Source organism: Crinia signifera, chromosome 8 (assembly GCF_055691185.1).
Source record: "Crinia signifera chromosome 8, ASM5569118v1, whole genome shotgun sequence".
NCBI classification, from domain to species: Eukaryota; Metazoa; Chordata; class Amphibia; order Anura; family Myobatrachidae; genus Crinia; species Crinia signifera.
In genome coordinates, this window is record NC_139224.1 from 181,422,225 (window position 1) to 181,444,801 (window position 22,577).

The window sequence follows — 22,577 nt, forward strand, 5'->3', positions numbered from 1 at the left end:
CACTGCTGCAACCCACTCCCTGGTCTGTTTTACCTCCCCCTGCTACATGCTGCCTCTCCTCTGCTGCAACCCACTCCCTGGTCTGTTCTACCTCCCCGCTACATACTGCATTTCCACTTCTACATCCCAATCCCTGGTATGTGCTGCCTCCCCCTGCTACATACATGCCTCTCTTCTGCTGCATCCCACACCCTGACCTGTGCTGCTTTAACCACTGCATACTGCTTCTTCTCTGCTCCATCCCTCTCCCTGGTCTGTGCTGCCTCCCCCTCTACATACTGCCTCTCTCTGCTGTATCCCACTCCCTGGTCTGTGCTGCCTCCTCCCGCTACATACTGCCTCCCCCTGCTACATGCTGCCTCTCCTCTGCTGCATCCCACTCCCTGGTCTGTGCTGCCTCCCCCTGCTACATACTGCCTCTCCTCTGCTGCATCCCACTCCCTGGTCTGTGCTGCCTCCTCCCACTACATACTGCCTCTCCTCTGCTGCATCCCACTCCCTGGTCCTGTGCTGTCTCCCCCTGCTACATACTGCCTCTCCTCTGCTGCATCCCACTCCCTGGTCTGTGCTGCCTCCTCCCACTACATACTGCCTCTCCTCTGCTGCATCCCACTCCCTGGTCTGTGCTGCCTCCTCCCCACTACATACTGCCTCTCCTCTGCTCCACCCACTCCCTGGTCTGTGCTGCCTCCTCCCACTACATACTGCCTCTCCTCTTCTCCACCCACTCCCTGGTCTGTGCTGCCTCCTCTTACTACATACTGCCTCTCCTCTGCTCCACTCACTCCCTGGTCTGTGCAGCCTCCTCCCACTACATACTGCCTCTCCTCTGCTCCACCCCACTCCCTGGTCTGTGCTGCCTCCCCCTGCTACATACTGCCTCTCCTCTGCTGCATCCCACTCCCTGATCTGTGCTGCCTCCCCCTGCTACATACTGCCTCTCCTCTGCTGCATCCCACTCCCTGGTCCGTGCTGCCTCCTCCCACTACATACTGCCTCTCCTCTGCTCCACCCCACTCCCTGGTCTGTGCTGCCTCCTCCCACTACATACTGCCTCTCCTCTGCTCCACCCCACTTCCTGGTCTGTGCTGCCTCCCTCCCACTACATACTGCCTCCCACTGCTACATACTGCCTCTCCTCTGCTGCATCCCACTCCCTAGTCTGTGCTGCCTCCTCCCACTACATACTGCCTCTCCTCTGCTCCACCCACTCCCTGGTCTGTGCTGCCTCCTCCCACTACATACTGCCTCTCCTCTTCTCCACCCACTCCCTGGTCTGTGCTGCCTCCTCTTACTACATACTGCCTCTCCTCTGCTCCACCCACTCCCTGGTCTGTGCAGCCTCCTCCCACTACATACTGCCTCTCCTCTGCTCCACCCCACTCCCTGGTCTGTGCTGCCTCCCCCTGCTACATACTGCCTCTCCTCTGCTGCATCCCACTCCCTGGTCTGTGCTGCCTCCCCCTGCTACATACTGCCTCTCCTCTGCTGCATCCCACTCCCCTGGTCTGTGCTGCCTCCTCCCACTACATACTGCCTCTCCTCTGCTCCACCCCACTCCCTGGTCTGTGCTGCCTCCTCCCACTACATACTGCCTCTCCTCTGCTCCACCCCACTTCCTGGTCTGTGCTGCCTCCTCCCACTACATACTGCCTCCCACTGCTACATACTGCCTCTCCTCTGCTGCATCCCACTCCCTAGTCTGTGCTGCCTCCTCCCACTACATACTGCGTCTCCTCTGCTCCACCCCACTCCCTGGTCTGTGCTGCCTCCTCCCACTACATCAGGGCTGGGCAACACCGGCCCTCCAGATGTTAGTGAACTACACATCCCAGGATGCTTTGCATTAGTTTTGCTATATGGCCATGCTGAAACTGATGCAAGGCATGCTGGGATGTGTAGTTCACTAACATCTGGAGGGCCGGTGTTGCCCAGCCCTGCACTACATACTGCCTCTCCTCTGCTCCACCCCACTCCCTGGTCTGTGCTGCCTCCTCCCACTACATACTGCCTCTCCTCTGCTGCATCCCACTCCCTGGTCTGTGCTGCCTCCTCCCACTACATACTGCCTCTCCTCTGCTCCACCCACTCCCTGGTCTGTGCTGCCTCCTCCCACTACATACTGCCTCTCCTCTTCTCCACCCACTCCCTGGTCTGTGCTGCCTCCTCCCACTACATACTGCCTCTCCTCTGCTCCACCCACTCCCTGGTCTGTGCAGCCTCCTCCCACTACATACTGCCTCTCCTCTGCTCCACCCCACTCCCTGGTCTGTGCTGCCTCCCCCTGCTACATACTGCCTCTCCTCTGCTGCATCCCACTCCCTGGTCTGTGCTGCCTCCCCCTGCTACATACTGCCTCTCCTCTGCTGCATCCCACTCCCTGGTCTGTGCTGCCTCCTCCCACTACATACTGCCTCTCCTCTGCTCCACCCCACTCCCTGGTCTGTGCTGCCTCCTCCCACTACATACTGCCTCTCCTCTGCTCCACCCCACTCCCTGGCCTGTGCTGCCTCCTCCCACTACATACTGCCTCCCACTGCTACATACTGCCTCTCCTCTGCTGCATCCCACTCCCTAGTCTGTGCTGCCTCCTCCCACTACATACTGCCTCTCCTCTGCTCCACCCCACTCCCTGGTCTGTGTTGCCTCCTCCCACTACATACTGCCTCTCCTCTGCTCCACCCCACTCCCTGGTCTGTGCGGCCTCCTCCCACTACATACTGCCTCTCCTCTGCTCCACCCCACTCCCTGGTCTGTGCTGCCTCCTCCCACTACATACTGCCTCCCACTGCTACATACTGCCTCTCCTCTGCTGCATCCCACTCCCTGGTCTGTGCTGCCTCCTCCCACTACATACTGCCTCTCCTCTGCTCCACCCCACTCCCTGGTCTGTGCTGAATTGTGTTGATGGATGGTTATAAGATTCATGTTAGCACTGGAAGGTGAGAATTTGAGATAAAGCCACATGTTTTCTGCACAGCCTGATTGGGTCAGTATGAGTACTCAGCACCAGGCTGTGTGAGCCGTCCCTGGATCAGGAAATATGGCGGCGGAGGGGGGGGGGGGGGTTGTTATGCAGCATGGGTTTTCCCGTATTTCAATGTACTGTACCTGCACCGGACTCTTGAGCCTGTCCTGGTGCTGGAAATCTAGGTTCTCCTGTATTTCCAGGACCAGAGCTAGTGGGGCAGTAATGACCCAGCCAAGGCACATACTTTATCTCTCCCCATCCCGATAAAGGCGTCGCCCCTCCCCAGGATCCTCCAGGGCTATGGTAATAGCGCTGAATGTGTAATAACTAGAAGGGCTTCAGATCCAGCAAGCCTCTCCCTTGTGCCGTATTTGGAGAACCACAAGTACCAGGATGCGGAGCATTTAGTATAAGTTGGTTGATGTTGTATCTCCTTCCCAGCGCTGCGATATAGGTGATGCATCCAGAGGCAGCTTATCGTCCTATGCTTACATCCTGATGGTCCTGTATTTCCTACAGCAGAGGGAGCCGCCCGTCATACCAGTGCTACAAGAGGTAAGATAACAGGGATATGCTTACATCCTGTCCTGTATTTCCTGCAGCAGAGAGACCTGCCCGTTATACTGATGATAACAGGGATATGCTTACATCCCCTCCTGTATTTCCTGCAGCAGAGAGACCTGCCCGTTATACTGATGATAACAGGGATATGCTTACATCCCGTCCTGTATTTCCTGCAGCAGAGAGACCTGCCCGTTATACTGATGATAACAGGGATATGCTTACATCCCGTCCTGTATTTCCTGCAGCAGAGAGACCTGCCCGTTATACTGATGATAACATTGATATGCTTACATCCCGTCCTGTATTTCCTGCAGCAGAGAGACCTGCCCGTTATACTGATGATAACAGGGATATGCTTACATCCCGTCCTGTATTTCCTGCAGCAGAGAGACCTGCCCATTATACTGATGATAACAGGGATATGCTTACATCCCGTCCTGTATTTCCTGCAGCAGAGAGACCTGCCCGTTATACTGGTGCTACAAGAGGTCACATAACAGGGATATGCTTACATCCCGTCCTGTATTTCCTGCAGCAGAGATACCTGCCCATTATACTGATAACAGGGATATGCTTACATCCTGTCCTGTATTTCCTGCAGCAGAGAGACCTGCCCGTCATACTGATGATAACAGGGATATGCTTACATCCCGTCCTGTATTTCCTGCAGCAGAGAGACCTGCCCATTCTACTGATGATAACAGGGATATGCTTACATCCCGTCCTGTATTTCCTGCAGCAGAGAGACCTGCCCGTTATACTGACAGGGATATGCTTACATCCCGTCCTGTATTTCCTGCAGCAGAGAGACCTGCCTGTTATACTGATGATAACAGGGATATGCTTACATCCCGTCCTGTATTTCCTGCAGCAGAGAGACCTGCCCATTATACTGATGATAACAGGGACATGCTTACATCCCGTCCTGTATTTCCTGCAGCAGAGAGACCTGCCCATTATACTGATGATAACAGGGACATGCTTACATCCCGTCCTGTATTTCCTGCAGCAGAGATACCTGCCCATTATACTGATAACAGGCATATGCTTACATCCTGTCCTGTATTTCCTGCAGCAGTGAGACCTGCCCGTTATACTGATGATAACAGGGATATGCTTACATCCCGTCCTGTATTTCCTGCAGCAGAGATACCTGCCTATTACACTGATAACAGGGATATGCTTACATCCCGTCCTGTATTTCCTGCAGCAGAGAGACCTGCCCATTATACTGATGATAACAGGGATATGCTTACATCCCGTCCTGTATTTCCTGCAGCAGAGAGGCCTGCCCGTTATACTGATGATAACAGGGATATGCTTACATCCCGTCCTGTATTTCCTGCAGCAGAGATACCTGCCCATTATACTGATAACGGGGATATGCTTACATCCCGTCCTGTATTTCTTGCAGCAGAGAGACCTGCCCATTATACTGATAACAGGGATATGCTTACATCCCGTCCTGTATTTCCTGCAGCAGAGAGACCTGCCCATTATACTGATGATAACAGGGATATGCTTACATCCCGTCCTGTATTTCCTGCAGCAGAGAGACCTGCCCGTTATACTGATGATAACAGGGATATGCTTACATCCCGTCCTGTATTTCCTGCAGCAGAGAGACCTGCCCATTATACTGATGATAACAGGGATATGCTTACATCCCGTCCTGTATTTCCTGCAGCAGAGAGACCTGCCCGTTATACTGATGATAACAGGGATATGCTTACATCCCGTCCTGTATTTCCTGCAGCAGAGAGACCTGCCCGTTATACTGATGATAACAGGGATATGCTTACATCCCGTCCTGTATTTCCTGCAGCAGAGAGACCTGCCCATTATACTGATGATAACAGGGATATGCTTACATCCCGTCCTGTATTTCCTGCAGCAGAGAGACCTGCCCGTTATACTGATGATGACAGGGATATGCTTACATCCCGTCCTGTATTTCCTGCAGCAGAGAGACCTGCCCGTTATACTGATGATACCCGGGATATGCTTACATCCCGTCCTGTATTTCCTGCAGCAGAGAGACCTGCCCGTTATACTGATGATAACAGGGATATGCTTACATCCCGTCCTGTATTTCCTGCAGCAGAGAGACCTGCCCATTATACTGATGATAACAGGGATATGCTTACATCCCGTCCTGTATTTCCTGCAGCAGAGAGACCTGCCCGTTATACTGATGATAACAGGGATATGCTTACATCCCGTCCTGTATTTCCTGCAGCAGAGAGACCTGCCTGTTATACTGATGATAACAGGGATATGCTTACATCCCGTCCTGTATTTCCTGCAGCAGAGAGACCTGCCCGTTATACTGATGATAACAGGGATATGCTTACATCCCGTCCTGTATTTCCTGCAGCAGAGAGACCTGCCCGTTATACTGATGATAACAGGGATATGATTACATCCCGTCCTGTATTTCCTGCAGCAGAGAGACCTGCCCATTATACTGATGATAACAGGGATATGCTTACATCCCGTCCTGTATTTCCTGCAGCAGAGAGACCTGCCCGTTATACTGATGATAACAGGGATATGCTTACATCCCGTCCTGTATTTCCTGCAGCAGAGAGACCTGCCCATTATACTGATGATAACAGGGATATGCTTACATCCCGTCCTGTATTTCCTGCAGCAGAGAGACCTGCCCGTTATACTGATGATAACAGGGATATGCTTACATTCCGTCCTGTATTTCCTGCAGCAGAGAGACCTGCCCGTTATACTGATGATAACAGGGATATGCTTACATCCCGTCCTGTATTTCCTGCAGCAGAGAGACCTGCCCGTTATACTGATGATAACAGGGATATGCTTACATCCCGTCCTGTATTTCCTGCAGCAGAGAGACCTGCCTATTATACTGATGATAACAGGGATATGCTTACATCCCGTCCTGTATTTCCTGCAGCAGAGAGACCTGCCCGTTATACTGATGATGACAGGGATATGCTTACATCCCGTCCTGTATTTCCTGCAGCAGAGAGACCTGCCCGTTATACTGATGATACCCGGGATATGCTTACATCCCGTCCTGTATTTCCTGCAGCAGAGAGACCTGCCCGTTATACTGATGATAACAGGGATATGCTTACATCCCGTCCTGTATTTCCTGCAGCAGAGAGACCTGCCCATTATACTGATGATAACAGGGATATGCATACATCCCGTCCTGTATTTCCTGCAGCAGAGAGACCTGCCCGTTATACTGATGATAACAGGGATATGCTTACATCCCGTCCTGTATTTCCTGCAGCAGAGAGACCTGCCTGTTATACTGATGATAACAGGGATATGCTTACATCCCGTCCTGTATTTCCTGCAGCAGAGAGACCTGCCCGTTATACTGATGATAACAGGGATATGCTTACATCCCGTCCTGTATTTCCTGCAGCAGAGAGACCTGCCCGTTATACTGATGATAACAGGGATATGATTACTTCCCGTCCTGTATTTCCTGCAGCAGAGAGACCTGCCCATTATACTGATGATAACAGGGATATGCTTACATCCCGTCCTGTATTTCCTGCAGCAGAGAGACCTGCCCGTTATACTGATGATAACAGGGATATGCTTACATCCCGTCCTGTATTTCCTGCAGCAGAGAGACCTGCCCGTTATACTGATGATAACAGGGATATGCTTACATCCCGTCCTGTATTTCCTGCAGCAGAGAGACCTGCCCATTATACTGATGATAACAGGGATATGCTTACATCCCGTCCTGTATTTCCTGCAGCAGAGAGACCTGCCCGTTATACTGATGATAACAGGGATATGCTTACATCCCATCCTGTATTTCCTGCAGCAGAGAGACCTGCCCGTTATACTGATGATAACAGGGATATGCTTACATCCCGTCCTGTATTTCCTGCAGCAGAAAGGCCTGCCCGTTATACTGATGATAACAGGGATATGCTTACATCCCATCCTGTATTTCCTGCAGCAGAGAGACCTGCCCATTATACTGATGATAACAGGGATATCCGATATGCTTACATCCCGTCCTGTATTTCCTGCAGCAGAGAGACCTGCCCGTTATACTGATGATAACAGGGATATGCTTACATCCCATCCTGTATTTCCTGCAGCAGAGACCTGCCCGTTATACTGATGATAACAGGGATATGCTTACATCCCGTCCTGTATTTCCTGCAGCAGAGAGACCTGCCCATTATACTGATAACAGGGATATGCTTACATCCCGTCCTGTATTTCCTGCAGCAGAGAGACCTGCCCATTATACTGATGATAACAGGGATATGCTTACATCCCGTCCTGTATTTCCTGCAGCAGAGAGACCTGCCCGTTATACTGATGATAACAGGGATATGCTTACATCCCGTCCTGTATTTCCTGCAACAGAGAGACCTGCCCATTATACTGATGATAACAGGGATATGCTTACATCCCGTCCTGTATTTCCTGCAGCAGAGAGACCTGCCCATTATACTGATGATAACAGGGATATGCTTACATCCCGTCCTGTATTTCCTGCAGCAGAGAGGCCTGCCCGTTATACTGATGATAACAGGGATATGCTTACATCCCGTCCTGTATTTCCTGCAGCAGAGAGACCTGCCCGTTATACTGATGATAACAGAGATATGCTTACATCCCGTCCTGTATTTCCTGCAGCAGAGAGGCCTGCCCGTTATACTGATGATAACAGGGATATGCTTACATCCCGTCCTGTATTTCCTGCAGCAGAGAGACCTGCCCGTTATACTGATGATAACAGGGATATGCTTACATCCCGTCCTGTATTTCCTGCAGCAGAGAGGCCTGCCCGTTATACTGATGATAACAGGGATATGCTTACATCCCGTCCTGTATTTCCTGCAGCAGAGAGACCTGCCCATTATACTGATGATAACAGGGATATGCTTACATCCCGTCCTGTATTTCCTGCAGCAGAGAGACCTGCCCGTTATACTGATGATAACAGGGATATGCTTACATCCCGTCCTGTATTTCCTGCAGCAGAGAGACCTGCCCGTTATACTGATAACAGGGATATGCTTACATCCCGTCCTGTATTTCCTGCAGCAGAGAGACCTGCCTGTTATACTGATGATAACAGGGATATGCTTACATCATGTCCTGTATTTCCTGCAGCAGAGAGACCTGCCCGTTATACTGATGATAACATTGATATGCTTACATCCCATCCTGTATTTCCTGCAGCAGAGAGACCTGCCCGTTATACTGATGATAACAGGGATATGCTTACATCCCGTCCTGTATTTCCTGCAGCAGAGAGACCTGCCCGTTATACTGATGATAACAGGGATATGCTTACATCCCGTCCTGTATTTCCTGCAGCAGAGAGACCTGCCCGTTATACTGATGATAACAGGGATATGCTTACATCCCGTCCTGTATTTCCTGCAGCAGAGAGACCTGCATATTATACTGATGATAACAGGGATATGCTTACATCCCGTCCAGTATTTCCTGCAGCAGAGAGACCTGCCCATTATACTGATGATAACAGGGATATGCTTACATCCTGTCCTGTATTTCCTGCAGCAGAGAGACCTGCCCGTTATACTGATGATAACAGGGATATGCTTACATCCCGTCCTGTATTTCCTGCAGCAGAGAGACCTGCCCGTTATACTGATGATAACAGGGATATGCTTACATCCCGTCCTGTATTTCCTGCAGCAGAGAGACCTGCCCGTTATACTGATGATAACAGGGATATGCTTACATCCCGTCCTGTATTTCCTGCAGCAGAGAGACCTGCCCGTTATACTGATGATAACAGGGATATGCTTACATCCCGTCCTGTATTTCCTGCAGCAGAGAGACCTGCCCATTATACTGATGATAACAGGGATAAGCTTACATCCCGTCCTGTATTTCCTGCAGCAGAGAGGCCTGCCCGTTATACTGACAGGGATATGCTTACATCCCATCCTGTATTTCCTGCAGCAGAGAGACCTGCCCATTATACTGATGATAACAGGGATATGCTTACATCCCGTCCTGTATTTCCTGCAGCAGAGAGACCTGCCCGTTATACTGATGATAACAGGGATATGCTTACATCCCGTCCTGTATTTCCTGCAGCAGAGATACCTGCCCGTTATACTGATGATAACAGGGATATGCTTACATCCCGTCCTGTATTTCCTGCAGCAGAGATACCTGCCCATTATACTGATAACAGGGATATGCTTACATCCTGTCCTGTATTTCCTGCAGCAGAGAGACCTGCCCGTCATACTGATGATAACAGGGATATGCTTACATCCCGTCCTGTATTTCCTGCAGCAGAGAGACCTGCCCATTATACTGATGATAACAGGGATATGCTTACATCCCGTCCTGTATTTCCTGCAGCAGAGAGACCTGCCCGTTATACTGACAGGGATATGCTTACATCCCGTCCTGTATTTCCTGCAGCAGAGAGACCTGCCTGTTATACTGATGATAACAGGGATATGCTTACATCCCGTCCTGTATTTCCTGCAGCAGAGAGACCTGCCCATTATACTGATGATAACAGGGACATGCTTACATCCCGTCCTGTATTTCCTGCAGCAGAGAGACCTGCCCATTATACTGATGATAACAGGGACATGCTTACATCCCGTCCTGTATTTCCTGCAGCAGAGATACCTGCCCATTATACTGATAACAGGGATATGCTTACATCCTGTCCTGTATTTCCTGCAGCAGTGAGACCTGCCCGTTATACTGATGATAACAGGGATATGCTTACATCCCGTCCTGTATTTCCTGCAGCAGAGATACCTGCCTATTACACTGATAACAGGGATATGCTTACATCCCGTCCTGTATTTCCTGCAGCAGAGAGACCTGCCCATTATACTGATGATAACAGGGATATGCTTACATCCCGTCCTGTATTTCCTGCAGCAGAGAGGCCTGCCCGTTATACTGATGATAACAGGGATATGCTTACATCCCGTCCTGTATTTCCTGCAGCAGAGATACCTGCCCATTATACTGATAACGGGGATATGCTTACATCCCGTCCTGTATTTCCTGCAGCAGAGAGACCTGCCCATTATACTGATAACAGGGATATGCTTACATCCCGTCCTGTATTTCCTGCAGCAGAGAGACCTGCCCATTATACTGATGATAACAGGGATATGCTTACATCCCGTCCTGTATTTCCTGCAGCAGAGAGACCTGCCCATTATACTGATGATAACAGGGATATGCTTACATCCCGTCCTGTATTTCCTGCAGCAGAGAGACCTGCCCGTTATACTGATGATAACAGGGATATGCTTACATCCCGTCCTGTATTTCCTGCAGCAGAGAGACCTGCCCATTATACTGATGATAACAGGGATATGCTTACATCCCGTCCTGTATTTCCTGCAGCAGAGAGACCTGCCCGTTATACTGATGATAACAGGGATATGCTTACATCCCGTCCTGTATTTCCTGCAGCAGAGAGACCTGCCCGTTATACTGATGATAACAGGGATATGCTTACATCCCGTCCTGTATTTCCTGCAGCAGAGAGACCTGCCCGTTATACTGATGATAACAGGGATATGCTTACATCCCGTCCTGTATTTCCTGCAGCAGAGAGACCTGCCCATTATACTGATGATAACAGGGATATGCTTACATCCCGTCCTGTATTTCCTGCAGCAGAGAGACCTGCCCGTTATACTGATGATGACAGGGATATGCTTACATCCCGTCCTGTATTTCCTGCAGCAGAGAGACCTGCCCGTTATACTGATGATACCCGGGATATGCTTACATCCCGTCCTGTATTTCCTGCAGCAGAGAGACCTGCCCGCTATACTGATGATAACAGGGATATGCTTACATCCCGTCCTGTATTTCCTGCAGCAGAGAGACCTGCCCATTATACTGATGATAACAGGGATATGCTTACATCTTGTCCTGTATTTCCTGCAGCAGAGAGACCTGCCCGTTATACTGATGATAACAGGGATATGCTTACATCCCGTCCTGTATTTCCTGCAGCAGAGAGACCTGCCTGTTATACTGATGATAACAGGGATATGCTTACATCCCGTCCTGTATTTCCTGCAGCAGAGAGACCTGCCCGTTATACTGATGATAACAGGGATATGCTTACATCCCGTCCTGTATTTCCTGCAGCAGAGAGACCTGCCCGTTATACTGATGATAACAGGGATATGATTACATCCCGTCCTGTATTTCCTGCAGCAGAGAGACCTGCCCATTATACTGATGATAACAAGGGATATGCTTACATCCCGTCCTGTATTTCCTGCAGCAGAGAGACCTGCCCGTTATACTGATGATAACAGGGATATGCTTACATCCCGTCCTGTATTTCCTGCAGCAGAGAGACCTGCCCATTATACTGATGATAACAGGGATATGCTTACATCCCGTCCTGTATTTCCTGCAGCAGAGAGACCTGCCCATTATACTGATGATAACAGGAATATGCTTACATCCCGTCCTGTATTTCCTGCAGCAGAGAGACCTGCCCGTTATACTGATGATAACAGGGATATGCTTACATCCCGTCCTGTATTTCCTGCAACAGAGAGACCTGCCCATTATACTGATGATAACAGGGATATGCTTACATCCCGTCCTGTATTTCCTGCAGCAGAGAGACCTGCCCATTATACTGATGATAACAGGGATATGCTTACATCCCGTCCTGTATTTCCTGCAGCAGAGAGGCCTGCCCGTTATACTGATGATAACAGGGATATGCTTACATCCCGTCCTGTATTTCTTGCAGCAGAGAGACCTGCCCGTTATACTGATGATAACAGAGATATGCTTACATCCCGTCCTGTATTTCCTGCAGCAGAGAGGCCTGCCCGTTATACTGATGATAACAGGGATATGCTTACATCCCGTCCTGTATTTCCTGCAGCAGAGAGACCTGCCCGTTATACTGATGATAACAGGGATATGCTTACATCCCGTCCTGTATTTCCTGCAGCAGAGAGACCTGCATATTATACTGATGATAACAGGGATATGCTTACATCCCGTCCAGTATTTCCTGCAGCAGAGAGACCTGCCCATTATACTGATGATAACAGGGATATGCTTACATCCCGTCCTGTATTTCCTGCAGCAGAGAGACCTGCCCGTTATACTGATGATAACAGGGATATGCTTACATCCCGTCCTGTATTTCCTGCAGCAGAGAGACCTGCCCGTTATACTGATAACAGGGATATGCTTACATCCCGTCCTGTATTTCCTGCAGCAGAGAGACCTGCCCGTTATACTGATGATAACAGGGATATGCTTACATCCCGTCCTGTATTTCCTGCAGCAGAGAGACCTGCCCGTTATACTGATGATAACATTGATATGCTTACATCCCATCCTGTATTTCCTGCAGCAGAGAGACCTGCCCGTTATACTGATGATAACAGGGATATGCTTACATCCCGTCCTGTATTTCCTGCAGCAGAGAGACCTGCCCGTTATACTGATGATAACAGGGATATGCTTACATCCCGTCCTGTATTTCCTGCAGCAGAGAGACCTGCCCGTTATACTGACAGGGATATGCTTACATCCCGTCCTGTATTTCCTGCAGCAGAGAGACCTGCACGTTATACTGATGATAACAGGGATATGCTTACATCCCGTCCTGTATTTCCTGCAGCAGAGAGACCTGCCTGTTATACTGATGATAACAGGGATATGCTTACATCCCGTCCTGTATTTCCTGCAGCAGAGAGACCTACCCGTTATACTGATGATAACAGGGATATGCTTACATCCCGTCCTGTATTTCCTGCAGCAGAGAGACCTGCCCGTTATACTGATGATAACAGGGATATGCTTACATCCCGTCCTGTATTTCCTGCAGCAGAGAGACCTGCCCGTTATACTGATGATAACAGGGATATGCTTACATCCCGTCCTGTATTTCCTGCAGCAGAGAGACCTGCCCATTATACTGATAACAGGGATATGCTTACATCCCGTCCTGTATTTCCTGCAGCAGAGAGACCTGCCCCTTATACTGATGATAACAGGGATATGCTTACATCCCGTCCTGTATTTCCTGCAGCAGAGAGACCTGCCCGTTATACTGATGATAACAGGGATATGCTTACATCCCGTCCTGTATTTCCTGCAGCAGAGAGACCTGCCCGTTATACTGATGATAACAGGGATATGCTTACATCCCGTCCTGTATTTCCTGCAGCAGAGAGACCTGCCCGTTATACTGATGATAACAGGGATATGCTTACATCCCGTCCTGTATTTCCTGCAGCAGAGAGACCTGCCCATTATACTGATGATAACAGGGATAAGCTTACATCCCGTCCTGTATTTCCTGCAGCAGAGAGGCCTGCCCGTTATACTGACAGGGATATGCTTACATCCCATCCTGTATTTCCTGCAGCAGAGAGACCTGCCCATTATACTGATGATAACAGGGATATGCTTACATCCCGTCCTGTATTTCCTGCAGCAGAGAGACCTGCCCGTTATACTGATGATAACAGGGATATGCTTACATCCCGTCCTGTATTTCCTGCAGCAGAGAGACCTGCCCATTATACTGATGATAACAGGGATATGCTTACATCCTGTCCTGTATTTCCTGCAGCAGAGAGACCTGCCCATTATACTGATAACAGGGATATGCTTACATCCCGTCCTGTATTTCCTGCAGCAGAGAGACCTGCCCGTTATACTGATGATAACAGGGATATGCTTACATCCCGTCCTGTATTTCCTGCAGCAGAGAGGCCTGCCCGTTATACTGATAACAGGGATATGCTTACATCCCGTCCTGTATTTCCTGCAGCACAGAGACCTGCCCATTATACTGATAACAGGGATATGCTTACATCCCGTCCTGTATTTCCTGCAGCAGAGAGGCCTGCCCGTTATACTGATGATAACAGGGATATGCTTACATCCCGTCCTGTATTTCCTGCAGCAGAGAGACCTGCCCGTTATACTGATGATAACAGGGATATGCTTACATCCCGTCCTGTATTTCCTGCAGCAGAGAGACCTGCCCATTATACTGATAACAGGGATATGCTTACATCCCGTCCTGTATTTCCTGCAGCAGAGAGACCTGCCCGTTATACTGATGATAACAGGGATATGCTTACATCCCGTCCTGTATTTCCTGCAGCAGAGAGGCCTGCCCGTTATACTGATAACAGGGATATGCTTACATCCCGTCCTGTATTTCCTGCAGCACAGAGACCTGCCCATTATACTGATAACAGGGATATGCTTACATCCCGTCCTGTATTTCCTGCAGCAGAGAGGCCTGCCCGTTATACTGATGATAACAGGGATATGCTTACATCCCGTCCTGTATTTCCTGCCCGTTATACTGACAGGGATATGTTTTATACCGCTGGAAACAACATACTGCAAACTCTTCTATCTATAGAACCATACAATATATGTTCCTGCTGCGCCGGTTGTTGGGGGGGTGGGGGGCTGCCTGCACTAGACACACACCCCCATATCTCAGAAAGGCGCTAGCTCCAGGACCTGATGGGATGCTCACCAATATTGATACCTCGGACAGCATAGAAAGCTATGTGGGATGTGTCTGGCCTCGGGGCAGGAGGGATTGCAGCAGGGTTCGGAGATTCTTGCTGCGATCCCTCCTTGATATACATCGTGGTATTAAATCGTTGCGCTGACCACAGAGGACGAGTGTTATGCAGGGAATTAGCCTCAATATTGAACAGTAAATGGGCCCCTTTATAGTCAGCATTACATGAAGGCATAAGCTGTGCTTACATGGAGGAGGGTCAGTGCACTCTGATGCTAATCTCCTCTGTCTTGTAGATCTATGACGGCCATGTTACCCCACAGAGGATGGTGGATGGTTGGAACGCCTTTTTCTTTGACAACACAGAAGAGCTGGTGAGTCTGGTCCTTCTTCCCATGAATTCTGTAATATATACACAGAGGGCTTTTATGATAAATGGGGTAAGTTACTATGAGATGGTACCACAATCCCTTTGGTGATGTGATGACTGGAGGGTTCCACGCTGCTGACCCCGCAGCCCAAACTGCAGCCAGTAGAGTCGCGGTGGTCACGTGCGGTGGACTTTTTACGTGAGCAGTTGCAACAAAAATCAACAAAAACTAATTTGATGCAGTGATAAAACATTGGGCTCTGAATGGGTTCCCCTTCCACCCTGTTCTCTGGATTTGGCCCCGAGCAAATTATTCCTGTTTCGAAATGGGAAATTGTGTCTCGGTGAGAAGAATGTGGCCGTTACTTCCTGCGTCACGGAATGTTTTGCTGGGGATGGAACACGCTGCTTTCCCATGGTATTAAAAATTTAGAAACTTACTGATTCAAATCTATTGTCCTCGAGGGCGACTCTACTGAGAAATAAAGGTGATTTATCCCCAAAAAATGGTTTACTCCCCTCCCATCTCTGTAAATGCAGGTGCTTCCCAAACTGTGTGCCGTAACACCCTGGGGTGCCTTTGGAGAATTGCAGGGGTGATTGCGATTGGTGGTCCCTTACCAAAAATTATTTATAACCAATGGAATAGAAAAATTGTGGACAAATAGAAGTGAATCTTGTCCATTACCACATAAGCCTGAGATATAAACACTATTTACTTAATATAAGGTTTTTATTTGATTTCATCAATGAGGCAGAACTCCGGGTATCAGTCGGGTTTATTCACTACATGTACGTTTTGGCAGGTGTGGAGGAAGTGTTGCACTTCATATTACAGTACCTGGCTGCCCTCCTACAACACACATTCATCTGTGGAGTGCCGCGCAGAGGCGTAACTAGACATTCATAGGCCCCATAGCAAAAGTTTGTATGGGCCCCCTATTTAGCAACTGTTGGTAATAAATGAATATAGCACATATACCTTAGAGGCTTAGACTGTAAAGATGGGCCCCCTTTAGCTCTGGGCCCCATAGCAGTTGCACCCCTTGCACCTATGGTAGTTACGCCTTTGGTGCCGCCCTGCTGCTGATAGAGACAGATCCCAGCTGTGTGGCCAGACCCTGCAGCTGGAACATTGTGGCTGACGTTAATCCTTTACCAATGGCTGCATCCAACCCAAAGCACAATAAGAATAATCAGCCTGGTCCAGTACTTTGCATATCATGTGACCTGCTTCAGCCTATTGGGATTGGGAGCTGTTAGCTTTGGCTATATCTTGCTCTGTATCATGGTCTCATGATGATTCTTACACTTATTGTGTGTCTGTGTGCAGAGAAATCGCTTCCCATCCCTGGGACAGAACACGGAGTCTCTGGGGGAGCTCTGGCTCGGCTTCCTGAGATTTTACACAGAAGACTTTGATTTTAAGGAATATGTCATCAGCATCAGGCAGAAGAAGCTGCTGACCACGTTTGAGAAGCAGTGGACCTCTAAGTGCATCGCCATTGAAGGTAAGTGGTAGTTGGCACAATGTCTTGCTTGTTGGATCCAGAAAGTATAACCTTCAGCATTATCTTTTCCTCTAACCATCTAGATCCATTTGACCTCAATCATAATCTGGGAGCTGGAGTCTCCAGAAAAAGTACGTGTGACATTTGTAATGTCTGCTGGCTCTGGGTCTCAGGCCAAGGCTGTCGCGTTTTACATTTGGGAGTCCGCATTCAGGGGGTGATGCAGTCTAAATTTTAAACTTTATTTTTATACAAAACCTATATTTTCTGTATTGTAGCCTTTGAATTTTGGACTGTCCTGCGGCTGGTTAGATACTGTAGTCCAGAGCATGTTGTCCCTCCTGGAATGGGTCATGTTGGGTGGTATGATAGTGTATGTGGAGAAATCGGGGTGTTCCGCTGATCAGTGTTCTACGCCTGTCACACATACGCCGCGGCTCAGACACACATGGGTGCTGGATCTAGGACAGTGGTTCCCAATTCCGATCCCCAAGTACCCCCAACAGTTCTCATTTTCCAGGTCACCTGTGGATACACAGAACACCGACTGTTAGGAGTACCTGAGGTCAGATAGGTTGAACTCGATGGACTAACGTCTTTCCTCAGCCTGAATTCCTATGTTACCATTGAAGCGCTGCTGTAGGTTATTCACACCTGACTTGGTTCTTTCAGTGACTTAGGTTGTCTCTCACGGTGGATGCATCTCCAAGTGCTACTCTACCCACCAATCAGTTCCTTTTAGGCATGGCCCGGATCATCATGACCAGGGTAATGCCGGCATCCAGTCCTGGTACCGAGCAGGGTCGCGCGCACATAGGCGAGACCCGGCTTCTTGTGATAGGGGTATAATCTGTGTGACCACCACTGTGTACAACATAATATAATATATACTTCTCTGCTTTTCTCAGTGACTAACTTCATCATGAAGGCCTTCATTAATGGCAGGAAGCTGTTTGGGACCCCGTACTACCCACACCCAGGACATGAAAGAGTAAGAATTCACTTCATCTTTCCTTGTGTCTGTAGTGCAGTACAGGGATAATTACAGCGATACACTCAGTACAATGGTAACATACTGTAACACTCAGTTAGTGACCATTAATACCAGCCGCACTCACTGGGGGAACTCAGTTATTTGCATATGATCATGTTAGTATTTGGATGGCAGATAATTCTGGAGAGCACAGAATCTGCCTTAAGAATCCCCTACAGCAGTGGTTCCCAAACTGTGCGCCGCGGCTCCCTGTGGAGCCGCGGCACTGTGACAGGGGTGCCGCAGGCAGTGTCGCTGTACAGGCAGCCTGGCTTCTGCATTTAATTAATTTGTTGCCGCAGGAGCGGGATGATGATATAGGAGTCAGCCGCCGGGGGGTGTGAGTGCGGGAGTCAGCGCTGGGAGGGGGCTGGCGGGAGAGAGGGGGGTCAGCCTCCGGGAAGCAGTGTGGGTTTGCGCACCATTCCGCAGTGTCCTGTGGATGGCTGCCGCACAGCGCACCCTGAGGTCCACGCCGTCTGCAGGGAGCTGCTACAGGCTTGAAGGAGTGTGCAAGGCACTGGGTACAGCTGGTCCCAGTGCCTTCTACAGCTAATACAGTACAGGGATGGAGCAGTCCATTAAAGGAATGCTGCCGGTTCAAATAAAGAACAAGACCACAATTAGAGGGATCCCAGGACCCTGAGGTTCCTATTGGAGAGATCACCCGGTAGTGTCTAGATCCCATGCAGTTTAGGTAATTTTCCCATCATGCCCTGGGTCCACGTATACCTGGAGGGGGAATATAAATCTGTGGCGAGCGAAGCGAGCCACCGTGCCCGAAGCGTGCGAGCGTAGCGAGCCCGCGAGGGTACAATGCTGCAAAAATAAAACAAAATAAACGACACCTACATGAATTACACATAAATTTAAAAACGTTGTGAGGGCATCTAACAACTTCCGCCCTCACTGAACGTCACTTCCTGTAAGCTATACTGCATGGGAACTAGTCTCTACCGAGATCACCCCTCTTCAAGCACAGCATGGAAAGGTTAGTTGCAACCACTGTGGGGGACTCAAATCTTCAGGGTCTTCAGGACCCCCCCCCCCCCCCACACACACACACACACACACACACACACACACACACACACACACACACACACAGCATATAACCCAAACTATGGCCCCCACAGCCCCTAAACCACTAACCATACCCCCCCCCCACACACACACACACACACAGCCTAACCATATCACCCTCACAGCCTATAATCCTAACCATACACACCCATGCCCCCTGCATTAATAGGGCAACATGCAAATTCACACAATACTTGCCAGGTTCCTCCCCAGTACACAGCTAAGCACTTCCTGGTGGCTTCCTGCAAAGCCAGGAGCAGACCAGCCATGTTTCAGGTCTCAGTGGCTGTGTGCGGTCTGGACCCACCTTTGTTTTTTTACATCTACACATGTTTTACTTAATTTATCATTATTTTCTAAATTTCTCCATAAGAAACTTTTGGCCTAGGGGTGCCGTGAAAAAAATTCTGATGTTTTAGGGTGCCGCGATACAAAAAAGTTTGGGAACCACTGCCCTACACAGTGAACTATATCAATTCATGAGCGATACCATCGATATAGGGCATACACACTGAACGATATGGTTCGGTGACATCATCAGGCCCACGCTCCGTACATGTGGTTTATGTATGTACAGATGATGGAGCACATCATTAGTGACCCGCGGCAGCGCCCATCATTAACGATATATCGCGTAGTGTGTACGGGGCTTTACAGCCTTACTAACCCCCACTGGCTACAGACCAGCACCGTCACCCCCACACCCTGTCATTAAATAGAAAGATGATCATGTTCCATGCAAAGGTATACACAGTGCTGACGCCCACCAACCAGCATCAGGTGACCTGTTATGTTCTGATGGGTCCCTATTACTAAATCTCGGGCGTGGGACCCCAGTCACTCCAGGGCAGCACACTAGTGAAAGACTAAAGTATTTGTATTTGTGGTCTAAGCAATAGCTAGGGGTTAACAAGTCTTACATAAGTGATAAATGCTTCAAAAGTATAATCTTAGTGGAACATAAATAGTTCTAAATAAATTATATAGTGTGCCACCACAAGGCAGCTCAGCCAAACCAACCCAAAGGGAGGCCACCTCAAGGCAGCTCAGCCACACCAACCCAAGGGGTGCCACCCCTAGGCAGCCCAGCCGAACCAACCCAAGGGGAGCCATCCCTAGGCAACCCAGCCACACCAACCCAAGGGGAGCCACCCCTAGGCAACCCAGCCACACCAACCCAAGGGGAGCCACCCCTAGTCAACCCAGCCACACCAACCCAAGGGGAGCCACCCCTAGTCAACCCAGCCACACCAACCTAAAGGGAGCCACCCCTAGTCAACCCAGCCACACCAACCCAAGGAGAGCCACCCCTAGGCAGCCACACCAACCCAAGGGAAGCTTCCCCAAGGTCACCCAGAAACACCAACCCAGGGGGAGCCCCCCTAGGCAACTCAACCACACCAACCCTAAGGGGAGCCACCCCTAGGCAGCTCAACCACACCAACCCAAGGGGAGCCACCCCTAGGCAGCTCAGCCACACCAACCCAAGGGGAGCCACCCCAAAGCAATCCAGCCACACCAACCCAAGGGGAGCCACCCCAAAGCAATCCAGCCACACCAACCCAAGAGGAGCCACCCCAAAGCAATCCAGCCACACCAACCCATGGGGAGGCCACCCCAATGCAACCCAGCCACACCAACCCATGGGGAGGCCATCCCTAGGCAACCCAGCCACACCAACCCAAGGAGAGCCACTCCTAGGCAACCCAGCCACACCAACCCAAGGAGAGCCACCCCAAGTCAACCCAGACACACCAATTTAATGGGTGCATGCAGTATGTATGGTTGTGCTTGTGTACTTATATATACAGTAGGCTAAGGTAGGTGTTTGTGTCTATATATATATATATATATATATATATATATATATATATATATGTATGTATGTATGTATGTATGTATATGTGTGTTCATTGTAGCACTCGCCATCTTTGAAAACCCATGCAGTTCCTCTTCCCTGCCTGGGGTGTCGCTGTCTGCTGTAGTGCTTCTTGCACAGTGTGGTCTGTATATCAGCACTAATATGCAAACCACACAGCAGACTGCGACACCCCAGGCAAGAAGGTGCTAGAATGAACACTGTATATATGTGTATATATGTGTGTATATCTATCTATCTATATATATGTGTATATATATATATATATATATATATATATATATATATATATATATATATATATATATATATATATATATAGAGTTCAGTGTATGTATATATATATATGCAACAATGGGTGTTCAGAGGGCGCTCCTCAATAAGACAGCAATTTTGGTAAAGACATACATTTAATAACGATTCAAAATGTCCATTTGGATCAGCACAGTAATTCTTTTGTTCACAGTTGTCAGATGTCAGAAACACAAGCGACCCAACGCGTTTCTGACATATGGACAGTAGAAACCTTTATTTTTCAAGTTAGTGATCCATAGGGTCCTTTGGCTGACTTCTGTGTTTTAGGGCTGACCAGAATTTGAATAAGTCGCCACCAATGTATAAGATCCTCTTTCACAGATTATACAAGTATGGGTCACAATACAGACTTTAGCCTTGGTAGGGTGGAGTGTGCTGTGTGAGATCCAAATCAGGAATCCTGGTCCCGTCTAACAGGGGACCTATCAGAGGTGCTTCTCCATTTTATATAGAGTGCGCATATTGGGGGTACCTTTTCTATTTATATATATATATATATATATGTATGTAATCTCCAATACTGCCGGCACTCACCCTCAGGTTACAACTTGCTCCAGGTGCCAGAAACACAAAGTCCATATGTATCCAATCCCAACAGGGACAATAATGGCACTCAGGGAGACGATTAATTCGGAGGACGTTTCGGGGTATGAGCCCCTTCCTCTGTAGGATTGGAGCTGAGGAAGGGGCTCATACCCCAAAATGTCCTCCGAATTACATTTTTTATTGCAAGTTAATCGTCTCCCTGAGTGCCGTTACTGTCCCTGTTGGGATTGGATACATATCTATCTATATATACACTGCTCAAACAAAATAAAGGGAACACTAACATAACACATCCTAAATCTGACTGAATTAAATATTCTTATTAATTGTTCTTTACATAGTTGAATGTGCTGACAACAAAATCACACAAAAAATATCATTGGAAATCAAATGTATTAACCCATGGAGGTCTGGATTTGGACACTCAAAATGAAAGTGGAAAAACACACTACAAGCTGATCCAACTTTGTATGTAATGTTCTTAAAAATGTCAAAATGAGGCTTAGTAGTGTGAGTGGCCTCCACGTGCCTGTATGACCTCCCTACAATGCCTGGGCATGCTCCTGATGAGGTGGCAGATGGTCTCCTGAGGGGTCTCCTCCCAGACCTGGACTAAAGCATCCGCCAACTCCTGGACAGTCTGTGGTGCAACGTGGCATTGGTGGATGGCGTGAGACATGATGTCCAAGATGTGCTCAGTTGGATTCAGGTCTGGGGAACGAGTGGGCCAGTCCATAGCATCAATGCCTTCTTCTTGCAGGAACTGCTGACACAC

At 49.0% G+C, this 22,577-nt stretch overlaps 1 protein-coding gene across 3 annotated transcripts in view; it reads left to right on the forward strand.

Annotated features, from left to right (window-relative positions):
• Positions 1–22,577, forward strand: part of TUT4 (terminal uridylyl transferase 4) — a 252,242-nt gene that overhangs the window by 162,256 nt on the left and 67,409 nt on the right. For all 3 annotated transcript variants that reach the window (XR_014454570.1, XM_083157930.1, XM_083157931.1), the window contains exons 20-24: positions 3,413–3,526; positions 15,362–15,439; positions 16,769–16,946; positions 17,030–17,077; positions 17,855–17,937. Coding sequence is in view for 2 of the 3 variants with exons in the window: in XM_083157930.1 (XP_083014056.1) it covers positions 3,413–3,526; positions 15,362–15,439; positions 16,769–16,946; positions 17,030–17,077; positions 17,855–17,937 (501 nt within the window). In the remaining variant the exon portion in view is untranslated. The remainder of the gene's footprint in view (positions 1–3,412; positions 3,527–15,361; positions 15,440–16,768; positions 16,947–17,029; positions 17,078–17,854; positions 17,938–22,577) is intronic.